General features: G+C 44.2%; 1 protein-coding gene across 2 annotated transcripts in view; it reads left to right on the top strand.

Annotated features, from left to right (window-relative positions):
• asic2 (acid-sensing (proton-gated) ion channel 2) overlaps window positions 1-15,480 on the top strand; it is a 345,378-nt gene extending 329,898 nt beyond the window's left edge. For both annotated transcript variants that reach the window (XM_041956982.1, XM_041956981.1), the window contains exons 4-10: window positions 5,245-5,395; window positions 5,682-5,738; window positions 11,429-11,582; window positions 12,044-12,135; window positions 12,902-12,981; window positions 13,636-13,704; window positions 15,379-15,480. In XM_041956982.1, coding sequence (XP_041812916.1) covers window positions 5,245-5,395; window positions 5,682-5,738; window positions 11,429-11,582; window positions 12,044-12,135; window positions 12,902-12,981; window positions 13,636-13,704; window positions 15,379-15,480 — 705 coding nt within the window. The remainder of the gene's footprint in view (window positions 1-5,244; window positions 5,396-5,681; window positions 5,739-11,428; window positions 11,583-12,043; window positions 12,136-12,901; window positions 12,982-13,635; window positions 13,705-15,378) is intronic.
• Window positions 15,481-15,700: the final 220 nt, after the last annotated feature.

The raw sequence follows: 15,700 nt of genomic DNA on the forward strand, positions 1-15,700 counted from the left end.
CTCCATGCAAGGCGAATCTTGAACTGGGTTCAATGGGAAAGTCAGTGCAAAGAAATCAGGATTTGTGTTACCTGAAACCTTTTGGAGGACTTGTTCAGAAGCTTGGCAGCAGCATTGTGGACCACTTTTAAGCAGTTCTTGGGTGTCTTGTGAAGACAGGTGAAAAGGGAATTGCAGTCATCAAGAGGGAAAGAAAAAAGCGTCTCAACTATGACCACAATGGGCCTGGACAACCCCAGCTGGGGCAGACATGAGAAAGTCAGCTTTGTCCATGTTCAGCTGTAGAAAATTCTGCCTTCCAGTCTTTTTAAGTTGAGGCAATTCAGTAAAGCAGACAGTTCAGACACATTTTGAGTCTTAGCTGAAATACGGAATTGAAAATCATCTGCATATCAGTGGTAGAAGATACCTTTAAATTGACTTATTATCTGCCTGAGAGGAAGCCTGTACAATGCAAACAGCATGGGGCCCAGGACAGAACCTTGGGGAACACCACAAAACAGAGATTCAGTTAATGAGGCATAATTATAAACTCAAATCGAGATGGTCCTGTCTGACAAGTACAAGGAGATCCAGTCCAAAGCTGATCCAGAGATACCCACCCACCACCTGAGCCTCTGAATAATATACGGTGGTCCTGGTGGTACAGGACTTTCTCCTGCATCACCTTGCTTTAACAGATCATTTGAGAAAGGTGACTCTGTTGAATCCAACCGACAGAAACTAGACTGAAACTTGTTGAAAAGGTTGTGCTCATCGACCACAGCAGTAAGCTACTTAGCAACAACTTTTTCTTTCACCTCAGCCATAAAAGGTGACTCGGAAATATGCCTGTAGTTCTGGGACAAAGAAGGATCAAGATTTGTGTTTGTATTTTTTGTGCTTGTTTGAAATAAGCCGGGACATGACAAGCACACAAGGACCAATGGAACCAATAACATTTTTAAACAAGGAAGTGGATGCAGTGTCAAGAGGACTGGAGGAGGTTTTCATATGTTTTATCGCCAGTGTTTTTGTCTCTTTCTATTCCTTTTTTTCAGCTGTTAAGTGAAGCTTTAAAAAATGTACTGTCTGGCTCAACAGTGGGAGTTGAGCAGACAGATTTCTGTCAAGATAAATTGATTGCCCTCTCGTTTTTAAAATGGTGCTCTGTCTCTGGCATACCTATCACTGAATTGCCTTTTCTTTTGGCAGACCCAGGCTGTCACTGACTAGTTGTTATGCAATTAAACCTGCAATAAGCGATTTTTATGTTTTTGGCCACTTGGGGGCGGCGAGAAACAAGCTGTGAAAACAACACAGACATATCATCAACTTTTTAAATCAATACTGGGACCTCTTCAGCAAACAGTCGCCAGTTTACTCATCCAGTTAATACAGAGAAATGTGAGTGAAGTATTCCACATAATATTTGGCTCTATAGCTGATAAATGGTCTGCTATGTTCACCAGCTAGTTTCTAACGTTATGTGGCTGCTGTTTGGTGCTGGACAGGTCGTGAAACCAGCTGCAGCCAACAGCAGAAGTGTGAGAGCGGTCAGAGTCAACCAAAACAATAAAGTTGTGGCCTGTAAAACCAAAACAATGAGCTAGAAGTTGACATAAGGTTCGTAGAGATCAGTGGGGTGATGGTTCCCTGTGGGTTCATCATTATGAGTTAAGTTAATTTAAACACAAGATACTTCATTCTCAGTGAAGAACCTTGGAGCTCTAATCTGCCTCTATACATGCCAAAGAGCAGTGATTCCTAACACGTCTCTGGGGGTCATCAGGTGGAAACCTCCCTTCAACAGTGTTTCGCCTACTTAGTCCCACTATACCTCCAGGAGGTTAGGCAGTGAGCTCCGGCGTCCCAGAGTCACCCCCCCTAGTGCCAGTTCACACTGCTCCTACACAATCCAAACAGCACTGCCACGTTCAACTGACCCAGAGATGCTCCAGGTAGTGGCCAGTACCGATGCTACCATTTAACTATTGCTAGTGCTAGTGCTAACTGCTAATCCGATGCTACCATTTAGCTAATGTTAAGTGCTAACCGCTACCTGCTTAGAGGAACAGAAGAAGACAATAAAGCTAGATTCACCTATACTGTTAATGTTAACTACTAGCTGCCAATACTAACTGCTAAGATACTATCATACTACCACCGCTTTAGCTATTGTTAGCCGCTACAATGCTACCACAGGCCTAGATGCCACATGTAACTGCCGATTGCCACACTACCATCATCTACACCTGCCTCTCACCAACTGCACCAATAAAAGCCCTAACATTTCCTTCAAGAAGCAAACAAAACAGAAAAACAACCAAAAAGATCAAAAAACAAGCCAACTCTGTATCTTACAACGCAAACTCACCTGAACAGGCCGCATGGTCCCAATGAGAGACTCTAGCTGGCCACACCCCCAACTCATCTAAACCTCTTTCAGTAACCTCTTTCACATGATCCATTGTGATCCGTTGGTCATATAAAAGTATTGATTAAAGCTACCAGAAGTAATCAGGTTACAGTCGGCCACTGTATCTCCAGTGAGAAAGCCGGCATCGTGTTTCCCATCATCAGGTCAGGGAAGAGCTAAATCTCTCCTGGAGAGACCTGATTTGTTGGCCTTGTAAATATGTCATTTGGTTTCTAATAAATCTTTTGCAAGTATGCATGACAAGGACGGATCATTACTCGCAGCGATGTATTCTCAAACTTAAAACTCCATCTGAAGTTCAACGAAAGTGCTAACTAAGTGCTATCATCACTGATATAGATAAAACCGAAACCAAAGGTTTCCGGATTAGAGATTCAGAGTAAACAGGTTTACAGTGAGTGTAAACACGTTCTGTGCTAAATGAGAGTGAATGCAATTGAAGGTGATAAAAAAGTAGTGATTTTTAGAGATTTTTCTCTCTCAAAATTCAGTTGGAGCTTTGCCTCCCTGCATCAGCTCAGTGTGGTGCTGCGATACAAAGAGTCATCTCAGCGGTGGAGAAGAGATCTGGTTAGATCTCCAGGGTAATCTTTCTCTCTCCTCGTCTGTCAGCACACTTTTGCGACCCAAGGGGCAAAGCCAGGCCCTCCTCTGCCTGCCTGCCCGCCTGCTGTGAAAACACTGCCCCTCTCTGCAGGCTGGCTCAGTGGGAAACTGAGCAAATTTAGCTCTGGATAATTAATGCAGACCTGCACTTTGTATCAGAATCCTGGGAAAAAGCCTCCTGCTGCGAGACGTTCCCACCTGTCTCTTCAAGCCTCATGTTCTGGAGAAACCCGGAGGGCACTTTCAAACATGTCCAAAAACAATCACGATAATGATGATTGGGTAGAGTATCTGGGGCGAAGATTTAGGATGATGGGGTTGGTGGAGCATGTTAAAAAACGAAGTCGTGATCAGTGGATCTTTATAACGGATGCCTGTCAAAATGACTTTGAGAGAGGGTTTAAATGAACTCATTTTGAATAATAATAATAATGGATCAAAGCCGCTCAATCAAGTGAGCTGAAGGCACAGAGTACACAGGATGAGTCCTCTCATGTAAGCAGGCAATTTTAAATTTAAGCTCTCCAAACATAGAAATCACCCCTCTGTTGGTTTTTGACTGGAGCTAAAAGGGCAAGTGGTCCCAAGTGGTTGAGAAAATTCATTCTTCCCAAGGAGCAAGAAAACTCTGCATTAAACCATTATTCCTTTGCTGTCTCTTGAGCTCTGAGGGTCTTTGCATTTTGATATAGCTCCTCTGCTGCCAAAAGAGAGCGTTGATCTTGAGGTCCAGCTCAAACCGGCACCCTACAGTGACCTCTTTACACCCAACCTGTTCTCATATCCAGCTTTTTTTAACAGTGTCCCTCGCTGACCAAATTGTAAAGTCTAATTAAAGCATTGCTCTGGTACAACAGAGGAACATTGATTAATAACGCAGAGTGGGGAACAGGGCTTGGCTCTTATTAGATAGACCGTAATCAGGTCAGCAGGTCTCAATGCAGTGAAAAGTGATATTGAGCACCTTGGATTATCTGATTACAGAGAAATAATCAGATCTGGAATCAGCCCCAGATGACTCTAATTAGGCCAGATGTGAAGATTAGCTGAGGTATGAAGGTGACTTTAAAGGTTAAGGATTGCTGAGAAGCACCTTCCTTAAGTCCCTTAATAAAATTAACAGTGTCTGGATGTCGGTATTCATTGCTCGCGCTCGCAGGTGGCATCAGGGAGGGCATGTTTAATTATCACAAGAGACGTTTTAGCCCAGAAATGGCCAGAGGCTTTTGGATGTTGAAATATTCAGCGTGCTACATTACTGTTTGGATTACTGTTTGATTTTATTGTCCTGAGTGTTAGTGAAGCGATTGCATCTGCAGACCTAAAGCATAAAACTCCCAGAAGCACAGAGACGTGGCCTGATAGGAGGGGCAGGCTTTCAAGTTCTGTCAGTACTAACAAGCAAACTATGGCCAAATTTCACCTGGCAGGATGTTGTGTTTTGCCTCATCCAAAAAAAATTGCTCTCTTGGCAGGGGAAGCGGCCTCGCTTGGGATGCATTGTGATGACAATGAGGGGAACTGGGGAACAGAGGGTGGTGGGTGATGGATACCGAGAGCGTGGTTGGAGTGCGCCGCATGTGCTGTGGAGCAGATGGGCCTCCGCACTGCTCGGCTCGGTGTCCCTCGTTTCTCATCTGCTGTCCCAGTTCTCAGAGCCGCGGGAGCAGGAGGAGAACATTTGGAGTTTTTGTGCTCCCGTCGCCGGGTGTTGTGGGATTTCTCCGACAGAGTCTGGCTATCTGTTGAATTGTTTTCCGCACCACCTGGTTTGTCGTGAGGCTCTTCTGCTTCTCTGTACTGGCCGGGTTTCAAGGACACGTTTTGGAGAGCCGCCGTCAGGATCTGTCCACGTTTCCGGCTTGATACATGGATTTTCTCTGTATGTGCATGTGTGAATGATGTCTGCAAGTCTTCGAAATTCTTTAGTTATTAAAAAAAATCCTTAAAAATAGTTTTTCCTTGCTCACTGTGCACAGTAACATTAGTTCTGCATTTGCTTTTTTTACTATATGTGGTTGCTGCAAGTACTAAAAAAAGATGTGTAATTATTGTAATACCGTATTGTTTCTATTGTGTTAAACTGCATTGTGTGTAGTATTAATAAGGTCTTAAGAAGTCTTAAATTGAATTCAGTGCACATTGCAGAAACCCTGGTGGTGTGTGTTTGAGAAGAAACGCTCTCCAACTTAACCCCACACCTGCCTTCTCACCTGCAGCTGACCTACCTGCCTCCCCCGTGGGGAGAGTGCGAGTCGAAGGCTCTGGAGTCGGGTTTTTTCCAGGTCTACAGCGTGACCGCCTGCAGGATCGATTGTGAAACACGCTACATCGTGGAGAACTGCAACTGCAGGATGGTGCACATGCCTGGTGAGCACCACGGCTGGTATTTGGGTGGAGTATTAAGCACGAGGCCAGTAACAGAAGTTTTCAGCAAGGCTGCGGTACTTTATGTGAGAATTAACTGCGATGAGAGGCCTCGTATTGATATGACAAGTCAATACTAGATTAGGTCTTGGCATTTAATAAAACCCCAGGATTATGTGTCTGCGTCTGCTGCGCCTCGCATATTGTTTCTACTCTCATCCAACTGTTTATAGTTTGTTTGTCTTCCAAGAACTCTGCCATTGACTGAACTCGTTCAAACTGTTCCCAGGTGATGCTTCGTACTGCACACCTGAGCAGTACAAAGACTGCGCTGAGCCTGCCCTTGGTAAGTGTGCACACACACACACCCTGTATTTCCTGGTTTACATATCATTATTTTCCTCAGCAAGGATGAGGATTAACGTTTTCCCTGTTGATACAGAGCTTTAATGTTAAACCTGCTTTAAAGATGAGCAACACCAGAGAGAATGTTAAGCTTGAGACGGCTCAAGTGAAGCCGAAGTACTGAAGTAGGAAAGAAAATACTTCAGGAACGGGTCCGCTGTCACACTGTATGTCCTCTCTGCCCGTCATTGCACCTCATTTAAAAAGGAAATTACACTGTCAAGGAATAACTCAGCATATAATTCTCGAATAACTCTGTGGGCAACCGGTCCGCTAATTAGACTACAGCCCTTCATGGTGGAGAGTGAATGTGTCAGTACGTAACTTTTTGATTTATCAAGAGGACGGGATTCATCTCAATATTTCCCCTTGTGTGCGAAGGGCTCATCAAGTCTGTAACCAACATCAGAGCAGACAGGGACTGCGGTGTTAGAGTTCAATTTAATGGATGGATGGTCAGATAGATAATGGCTCATATTTCCTGCATTGAGCTAAACTATACAGCCAGTTAAGAGGTTTTTGGCAGCCTTCATCCAGCCCTTCAAATTCAAGAGTTTATATTAACTTGGTCACTTTTATGAACTGTTGGCTCATCCAGATGTTTTAAGGTATTGATCTGATTGTCTTTGTTTTGTTTTTTATGAATCTGCCTTAATGTCTTTGTAATATTTACCTTTTGCCAAAGCCGCACCGGAGAGAGACTCATGAAAGTCAGATGAGATTGTTGTTTTGTGATTTTATCTAAATCGAATTCCTTGGAGTGTTTAAAAGTTTTTAGCCTTCCTAAGCAGCAGCATCATAAGGACTTTCTTCTCACTTGTTTCCTCTGTTTGATTATCGTGTTAAGGATCACAAGGCTGGAGCCTATCCCAGCATGCCTTTTAAAAAGTGTGTTAAACCTGTCTGATCACTTGGCACGTCACAATAACTGCAGGAGACAATTCTGGTTCAGACATTTTCCTCCTTAAAAAATGCAGTGCAGGAACTGTGATTGGCCAGCTCGTGTTTTCTGCTTCACGTTTTGATGTAGGTGGAAGTTATTAAGAGCAAAGAAACCGTTAAACGAGCTGAAGACAGACTCTCAGTAGTCTTCCTCGTCTTCAGTGACACACATCCAATGCAGTTATCACCCTGCAGACCTTGTGTTCACTGTGATGACTGCTCTGTGTGGAACATTGAACAGAAACACAGTGATTGCACAGCGGTGGTCTCCTGTTCAGTAATGAGGTGAAGTAAAGTTAGAAGTAACCTGGATGTGACTCCAGTGCTGTGAGTATGTGTGTGTCCCACCATCACTGTGTATCACAACACGAATGAAAGGCCGTAAACACAGCGGGGAATCTGATTCGGCCGTGATGATCGCGAACCGCACATCCATCCATCCCGTGCTGTGGAGATCTCAACGTATGAAACCTGAAGCAGCTTTAATTGTCCTCGAGCATGTCTGGACTGCACGGGTCCACTTCAAAACACAAGACCTGTACTAAAAAGAAGTTCCATTTACCTCCATTGATTTGAGGCAGAAATCTTAAAAACATCTTAAAACTTAAAGAATAAAATAAAACCAAAACTGTTTGTTTGATTCCATCAGGTAAGTTAGAAATTATGGGTTTTTTGTAGCTTGTGCTTACTGAATATTACATACTTGATATTATTAAGTTAAACCAATATGGATTTTTAACAAATAAAAGCCAGCAGTCAATGAAAACATAAATAACACGTATATAATACAACCCTGATGCTAAAGAACATCAATGCTAATCCTTTTTGACATATTTTCATTTAAAACAGCCCAAATACAATATATGTAATGTTTAACCTCATCAGCTTCAGTGATCTTTGTAAATATCTGCTTATTCTGAATCTGATGCAACGACACGTTTCAACAAGTTGGGACAGGAGCAACAAATGCTCCAAAAACACCTGTTTGGATCATTCCACAGGTAAACAGGTTGATTGGTAGCAGGTGATAGTATCATGATTGGGAGCATCCTGGATAGACTCAGTGGTTCACAGAGAGGATGGAGCGAGGTTCACCACCGTGTGAACATGTGATTTTAGAGAGGATGTTAGTACATGGACTCAGGAACACTTTCTAAACTGTTTGCAAATGATTGCAATCTGTTTTTAATTAGTTCCCAACTCTTTTGGAATCTGGAGTCGTACGTTGATCCGAAAGCAAGCTCAGTAATTTATGACCTTATCAGCCAGAGCTGGAGGTCAGCTGGAGTTTCAGCAACATCAGAGAAACCTTCTCTCCTCCCACACCAGTCTCTCTGCTCAGCCTCCACCCCGAGGAAAATTATTTCTAGAGTCAGAACGCTGCAAAAAAAAAAAAAAAAAAAAAACGTAGCCGAAGGCAACAAAACTTTCAGGCAATCAGCATCAAGGCTGCAGGCTCCCACACCGCGAGAGCATCCAGCGTAACTCACCAACGTGTCATTTGCATGCACTCGAAACCACACGTTACACTGTACGAAGACTTTGCTGCTCATTCCAGACGGCTCTCTCTTTCCTGTAATTGGCTTCATTTCTGGAACAGTCGGGCTTTCACATTCCCAACACACACACACACGCACACACACGCAAACACACACATTCACTCAGCTTGGATCATTGAATGCAAATGAATTCTCATTTTAAACTCAGTGCCAATTTGCTGTTCCCACCAGAGGACATTTCACACTGCAAAGTTTGATTGGGTTTTTCTCTCTCTCTGTAACTGTGTCACTCAAGTTTTGGAGACGGCAGCGAGAATATTTTCTGATACGAGGCTGCATCTGTTGTCTGTGCACAGCCCGCTTATCAAGCCGCTCGCTTTTGAGGAAACGCGTCTCATATTTACACACCCAGACAGGAAGCGCAATTATTACCCATTTTTTTTAAAGGTTCAACCTACCAAAGCTGTTTTTAAATAAGTGCTTATGTCAGTCGACTTCCTGCCAGAAAGATATTTATTTATGCTTTTTATCAGCTGCTCATATGCGAACATGAAGAAAAAGTTATCAGGAAGAAATGTATGATGGTAATTTGGTATTTTGGATTTAAATGTGTGTGAGAGAGAAGGAGTGAGGGCGGTGGACAAAGGTGAGAGGCTTAGAGAAAGAAATCAATCATTTGAATGCGCGAGGCCTTGCTCCTGTGTATCCAATAACGTCTCATTTGAATAAAAATAAGAGACCACTGAGAAGCCATATTGAATTTCGCCTTGCAATTACGTGACTGTGCGGCCTTGCCGGCTATTAGTGCACCGTGGGGGATAGCCGCCTCGTGCTCTGTGATCTGTGGGTTCTGCCACAGAGGCCCGTCTCTGTGAGAAATAAGCCCGATAACTCCCCCCCTCCTTCCCGTGCAGAGACTAAGAGGTGGATGTGCCGAGGAGATTTGAAAGACGATTTTTAAGTCCGGCGAGAGAAGTTTTTGGGAGCGAGAAGGGACTCGGTAATCTCTGGTGAAAATAAATGAGATCTGTTTGAACTTTGCGACTTCAGAAATTCAGTCTTCAGCTTAAGAAAGCGATTTGCGAGGAGCGTGAGCCGCCTCGGTGCCAGAGAAGCTTCTGACGGAGCTATATTTGACAAGCTCGTGTCGCTTAACATTACCGTCACCGCGAGCGAGTTGGTGTTATCTCGGAGGCTGCGGGCTTCACACGAAATCATCCAGTGCATTTTAGTTTTTTTTGCTTTGTTTTGTTTTGTTTTTCGGTCTCTGAGTCAAACTGACAAAGCGGAGCCGTGAATCGAAGCTGGCACTTCTGCATCAGGACTTTGTCTCTGTTGAGGTAAAGGCTGTTTCACGGCTGCTGCTTCGGGGGCCTCTCGCATTCTCTCCTCTGTGACTTTGATAATGACATTGACTTATACTCTCGTTAGGGCTTTTATGGAGCAAACATCCTCTCGACTCAAGACGCAGAATGAATGGGGCCGCGTGTGCAGCCGTGTGTGTCATTTGAATGCCTGAGTGTGTGGGTACAGTGTGTGTGTGACCTCTGCCTTTCAGAGTCGAGGTAATCTTTATTATCCAGACGGGCAATTTGTCGCACAGGTGGCAGTAATCATCACACCAATCACCACACAGTTTTCACAAAAAAACCCCAAAATTACATTTTTACTCAAGGCACCAGTGAGTTCTTTAATCTGTTGGCAGATGCCCTGAACAAAGGCTGGCTCAGGCCGTTAAGACTGACTGGGCCTTGTTTGTGGCTCTGGCTCTGCACACCTGGGAGAGGTCATTTAGATTTGTGCCTGTAATTTTACCGCACATTCTAACAACACCGTCTAACCTTGTTTTTCAAGGGAAGTGGCTCAAACCAGCAAACAAAGGAGAAGGTCGGGGGCGCCCCAGGAGCTCAGCTGGCAGAGCGTTCGCCCCATGTTCTGAACAGAGGCTGCTTCCTCTCTTTCCTGTCCCTCTACCGCTGTTCTGTCCAATAAAGCTTAAAAAAACGCCTGAAAAAATCTTTAAAACAAAGCAAAACAAAGGAGCTGGTCAGAACAGATTCAAGTTTTTAGTCAGATTAAGAAAAGACGCTAGATGCATTTTCCTGTGGCTCTCAGAAGATGTACAAGCCCGGCGCTCTGAGCACAAAGCTGCAGGAGCTTCAGGCTGATGCTTTGCTCTGAGCACAGTGAGCTTTACTGTTTATCAGCAGGGGAGAGCGGTGGTGTGCAGCTGGCTGTAACACACTGCAAACATGTGGCTGCTCAACGTAATTAGCTGTGCACTGTGTCCGAACCATTGTCGCAACGTAACGTAACGTTTCCTCAGATTGTGAGGTTTCAGTTCACCAAATCCAACACAACATATAAAACATACTTTTAAAATGATTCAGCTTTTTAAACTGTTTAATCATTTTAAGCCCTGATGAATATTTCTATTTGGGCAGAATTCATTAATTCGTGTTTTCATTGATTTTCCAATATATCCAACGTTCATTCAGTCCAGAAAATGTCATGTTCGGAGTCCAACGATAGAAAAGCAGCAACACTGAACACCATCAAACATTGAGCAGCAGTCAATATTTGATATTTTTGCTTGAAAAACTGGAAAAACAAGGTTATCATCTGTCACTTCCTGTAGTATTAACATTTTCCTTCTGATTTGATCAAATTTGATCTTTCTTCATATCGCACTTTTAATAACACATTCTGTATATTGTGCGCTCTCGACAGTGAGTTGATTTTCTCATAAGGTCACAGAATAATGAAGGCACTGATTTGTGCAGATGACTCCTCTCCTGGCCTCTATATTGAATTTCATTATCACGCCAGCACAGTCTGTGCAGACGGTCTCCAAATAGAAGGAAGATTTAAGTTTGCCACTTGAATATGACTTGGTGAACGTCTGAGTCAAAACTTGCTCAAACTTGCTTATTGTCAGCTGAATTTTCAAAACCACATCAGCAACCTTACACCCAAAATGGCAAAAAATCTGGAAATCTATTCAGGGAATCTGTCTATTTGGGATGTTTGCTGCCTTCATGGTGGAAAAATGTAAAGAAAAATCTCACTTTCTGTCTAAAAGAGCATCTTTCCCTTGTGTTCATCATCCCCAACCCATCCTCCCACACCTTGTTCCGTTTTACCCCCGATTTTACGCTCCCTCCCTCTCCATCGCCCTTCCTGCGTGAAGCTAAACTGTCGGCCGTGGAGAGCAGCAACTGCATGTGCAGGACACCGTGCAACATGACCCGCTACAACAAAGAGCTGTCCATGGTCAAAATCCCCAGCAAGACCTCGGCCCGCTACCTGCAGAAGAAGTTCAATAAGTCAGAGAAGTACATCACGTAAGTAGCCGCAGCCTCAGCGGCAGGCGGTGCGAAAGGCTGTGAATGCATCTGATGTGTTGGTCGCTGCTGCTAAGGGCTTACACCAGCAAAAGATGGTACTGTCGTAATGTAAGGATGAGAAGTGAAAATAGCATAGAATCAGCATAAAAATAACTTTTAATACATTTACATTAAGTATTCCTGCATTCCTGAAGCGTTCATATGCACAGATTTGATCTTTCCCTACATGATTGTAGGTAGAACAGTTCTTTATACGGTTTGTTTTATGTGCTGAAGGCCCTGAAGAACCAAAATACCCCTGTGTTCACGACAGATCATCCACAATCCAGTTTAAGAGCTAATTCACAAAAATATTTCCAGGAATCAGATGTCTAGTATTTTTCTTTATGTTTTTACAAAGAACGCAGCTTTTGCCAAGTGGCCTGATTTGGAAAACTGAACTATTTTGCCTTTTGCAGAGACAACATCTTGGTGTTGGACGTGTTCTTTGAGGCTTTGAACTACGAGACCATCGAGCAAAAGAAAGCCTACGAGGTGGCAGGTTTGCTGGGTAGGTTTCACTCAGTGTTGATCTTTTTTCCCAGTCCTGGATCCGGTCTACGTTAGTCACAGCCGGGGCCCACTCTGGCTCACAGCAGCAGATTCGGATAAGATAATTGGATGGTCAACAGACTCAACGTGACAAGACATCAACGAAATGTTGGCGCCGTGTTGTGACTTTAATGGCAGGAGGATAAATTTGTTGTCATTTCTTCAGAGACAAATCAATAAATGAAACGAGCAGCGATGAGCTTCTCCACAAGCTTTAACCAAACACAAAGAGGTTTGTTCCTGTCACTTGTTTTAATATTGAGAACTTAATTGAGACAAGCAATTTATTTGAAATCTGCCATGAGTGATGTATCTTATGAGGAAATCTCTCTCTTTCCACAAAATGTCCAATGAAAAGACAAACAGACAGAAAGTAGACAAGGTGTAGCCTCACAAGCTAATGGTCAGTAATAGATAAAATAAAGCCAAAATATCACCTTGGCTCATGTTCAGGTCTCAAATTTGGCATTACACATTGGCTTCAGTTGAGTCAGATGTGTGAAGGATTTAGTGGCATCTAGTGGTGAGGTTGCAGATTGCAGCCAACTGAGTACCCCTCACCTCAACCCTCCCTTTCCTAGCATGTAGCTAGCAAACTCAAACTGAGTGTGCACTAGCAAGCGATGTTGAAACTGTCATTAATCGTCAGTTTAAGCAGCGTACCTGCGTCACGGTGTAACCTTCGCTGCTCCTCTTCTGCTCTTCCCCTCTTCTCTTTCCGGCAGGTGACATCGGTGGTCAGATGGGTCTGTTCATTGGAGCCAGCATCCTCACCATCCTGGAGCTCTTTGACTATGCTTATGAGGTCAGTCAGAAGTGGCTGTTTTTAACACTTCCACACCCGTATACCCGTCGTAACATATAATCACACCCACACATCACTCCTCTTCGGCCTCTCACAGTGAAATAAGCGTTTGTATGGGGTTTTCCAATGAGGAGCTAGAGCGCCAACCACAGAGGCTGACAACAGAAACAATGTCACTGATACAAAAAGCAGATAAGAGCTGGATTCACTTCCGAGCTGACGGAGATGAGAGAGTGTGTGATGCTACTTTTCCATTACCTTTGCTCTACTGTGGGCCCGTCTTTAGAGCTTCTCATGCTGCTTTCAGCTGCACAGGGTTCTGACAAGCACATAATAGTCTTGGTCTCCCCTAGGGTTTTGGAAACACACAGAAAAAGTCATTTTCAAGAGATTTTTTTTTTTCTTGTTAATGCCCATAATGGAGTAACGGTGATAAGAAACATTCATGTCGCTGACATAAGCAGTTCTAACTTTTAACAGGTTTCATGCTGAAATAATTGTGATGGCGTAGTTTGTTGCTACGTTTGCCACCTAATTACTTTCTACTTTGAAGTTAAATGTTCCTCTGCAGACAATAATTACAAGAGGAGCTCTTGGAGATCTCCTCTAACAGACTGAGTAAAGTCTCTCTGGCTTTTATTTCCCGATCGGCAGGTGGTGAAAGACAGATTACTGGATTTACTGAGCAGGGAGGACGAGGAGGAGAGTCATGGAGAGGATGTGGTAAGAGCGGCCTTTAACCTTTCGCTTGTCTGTCTTCTTCAGAGTGAAGTGTGTAAGTGGAGCGTGTAGAGTCGGCGAAATTCCACTCACTTTGATCATGCATGTCAAACCGACCCCCGCCCCTCCGCACAAGCGTGCAGGGAGAGCATCCCAGCAGGTCTGAGGCGTATTCACCCATGTCTTGTCTGGAGGGCTCGTTTCACCCCGAAACATCGGTTTGTTTGAGCAAATGCGAACACAGCAATCGCACTCGGATGTGGGACGAAACAAGCTGGCCGACATCGCCAAGAACGGGCGGTCTTGGCTCGGCTCCAGTGGAACCCTGGAGCGGTTTGTTTGTGGCGTGAAAGGAAACGGACCACCCACCAGACTTCTGTGGTGGTACAAATGTGATTTAGCCCAACTTCAAAAGCCGAACTACTAATAAATCCATCCGCTGATCGTGAAATCTGCTCAGTAAGCAATCCCATAATTGATCTGTATTTATGTAAATATTCATGCAAATCAATTGGTAACCATAGTAACATCAGCACAGGAACTTTCCCTGATTAAATGGATAAAAGCTGTGAAAACTGCTGTGCTTGTATCCTGCTTCATACTTTGTCAGTTCATTAAGTCCGTTTAAAAGTGTGTGACAGTGATTCCTCTGTAATAAGTCCAGAGTGATCGCTGTGCTTGACGCCTCCTTTTCATCCTGTCTCTACCCGTTAGTCATTATTCACAACATGCAATCGATTTTCAGTGAAATGATGCTAATAATACTTAGAATCAGTGGTTTCTTTGTGACACAAAAGACCAAAAATATGCACATCAGCCTCTGTTGCAAGTTACCTGTTGTTACTTCTCTTCTTGGTTCATCTGTAATGCAACAGGGTGTGATTTTATCCCCTGAACTGGACCAAAACACACGAGCTACACGTGTGAATGCACCTGAGGACAGACAGTAGCCGGTTAGAAATAAAGAGCTCTGCTCTTTGAGGGAGTGCTCAAAGAATCAGCAACAAAGACTCCGCTGAGAGCAAATGATCCTGAACAAACACACGCATTAACATCAAACCCTCGTTAAATCATCAATACCCAGAGATTCAGTCTAGAGAGAAGGTCGTGGCGGTGGAGCGAGCTGCAGGAGCAAACATTTGCATGAAAGTATCTGCAGAGCAGTCAGTGAGATGTGTCATCTTATAATGGTCAATGTGCACAGCAGAATATTATTGGACTGTTTTTAGTCAAGCAGCAGTAAATAAGACACTGATGGTGAAGCCTGAATAAAGCAGCGCCCTGCTGAAAAAGGACCTTTCACTGCTTGATGCATAGTTTTACTGTTCTCAGCAGGAGTTCAACAGTGCACATTTAATTTGCGGACAAACTGCAAACCTTAGCAGCGCTTAGCAATGAGCTCAGAGGGGCAGAGAGTCTTAAATGCAGGAAGATGCTGTATCGTGTTATCAGAGCTGATGGTTGAAGATACATGTCTTGAATAAAACTTCTCCTGTTAACAACCAAGGTGTTGTGACCGGTTAGCGATAGCATGTTAGCTAGTTAGCACATTAGTGGCTAAGTCTTCAGCTGAAGTAGCACAGCAGTCTGCTCCACAAGTCTTTCACAAGGATGTCCATATGAACACACTCCAGTCTGACCGAACACTCAGACCCTTTAAATCTTTTTGTCCTCCAGAGCTCCTGTGACCCGGTGGCAAACCACTCAGAGTCCATCAGCCACACTGTGACAGTCCCCCTGCAGACGACGCTGGGCACCCTGGAGGAGATTGCCTGCTGAGGCCCTCCCCCCTTCCCCTCAGAACCGCACACGTCCAGATGCCGCCTTCGCAGGGTGGCGCTACATCCTCTGTTAGGGCACCCTGCAGGACCTTAACAGGGGAGGGGAGGAGACGAGGACTAAAACAGGGGCTGGCCTGAGGACAGCGCTGCGCTCTGTCACACCGCCCTGTCTGAGGCACTAATGGGGATTAAGGAGGTGTCGGCCGGACTTATCGGCC

The sequence above is a fragment of the Chelmon rostratus genome, chromosome 17 (assembly GCF_017976325.1).
Source record: "Chelmon rostratus isolate fCheRos1 chromosome 17, fCheRos1.pri, whole genome shotgun sequence".
In the NCBI taxonomy this organism is placed as follows: domain Eukaryota; kingdom Metazoa; phylum Chordata; class Actinopteri; order Chaetodontiformes; family Chaetodontidae; genus Chelmon; species Chelmon rostratus.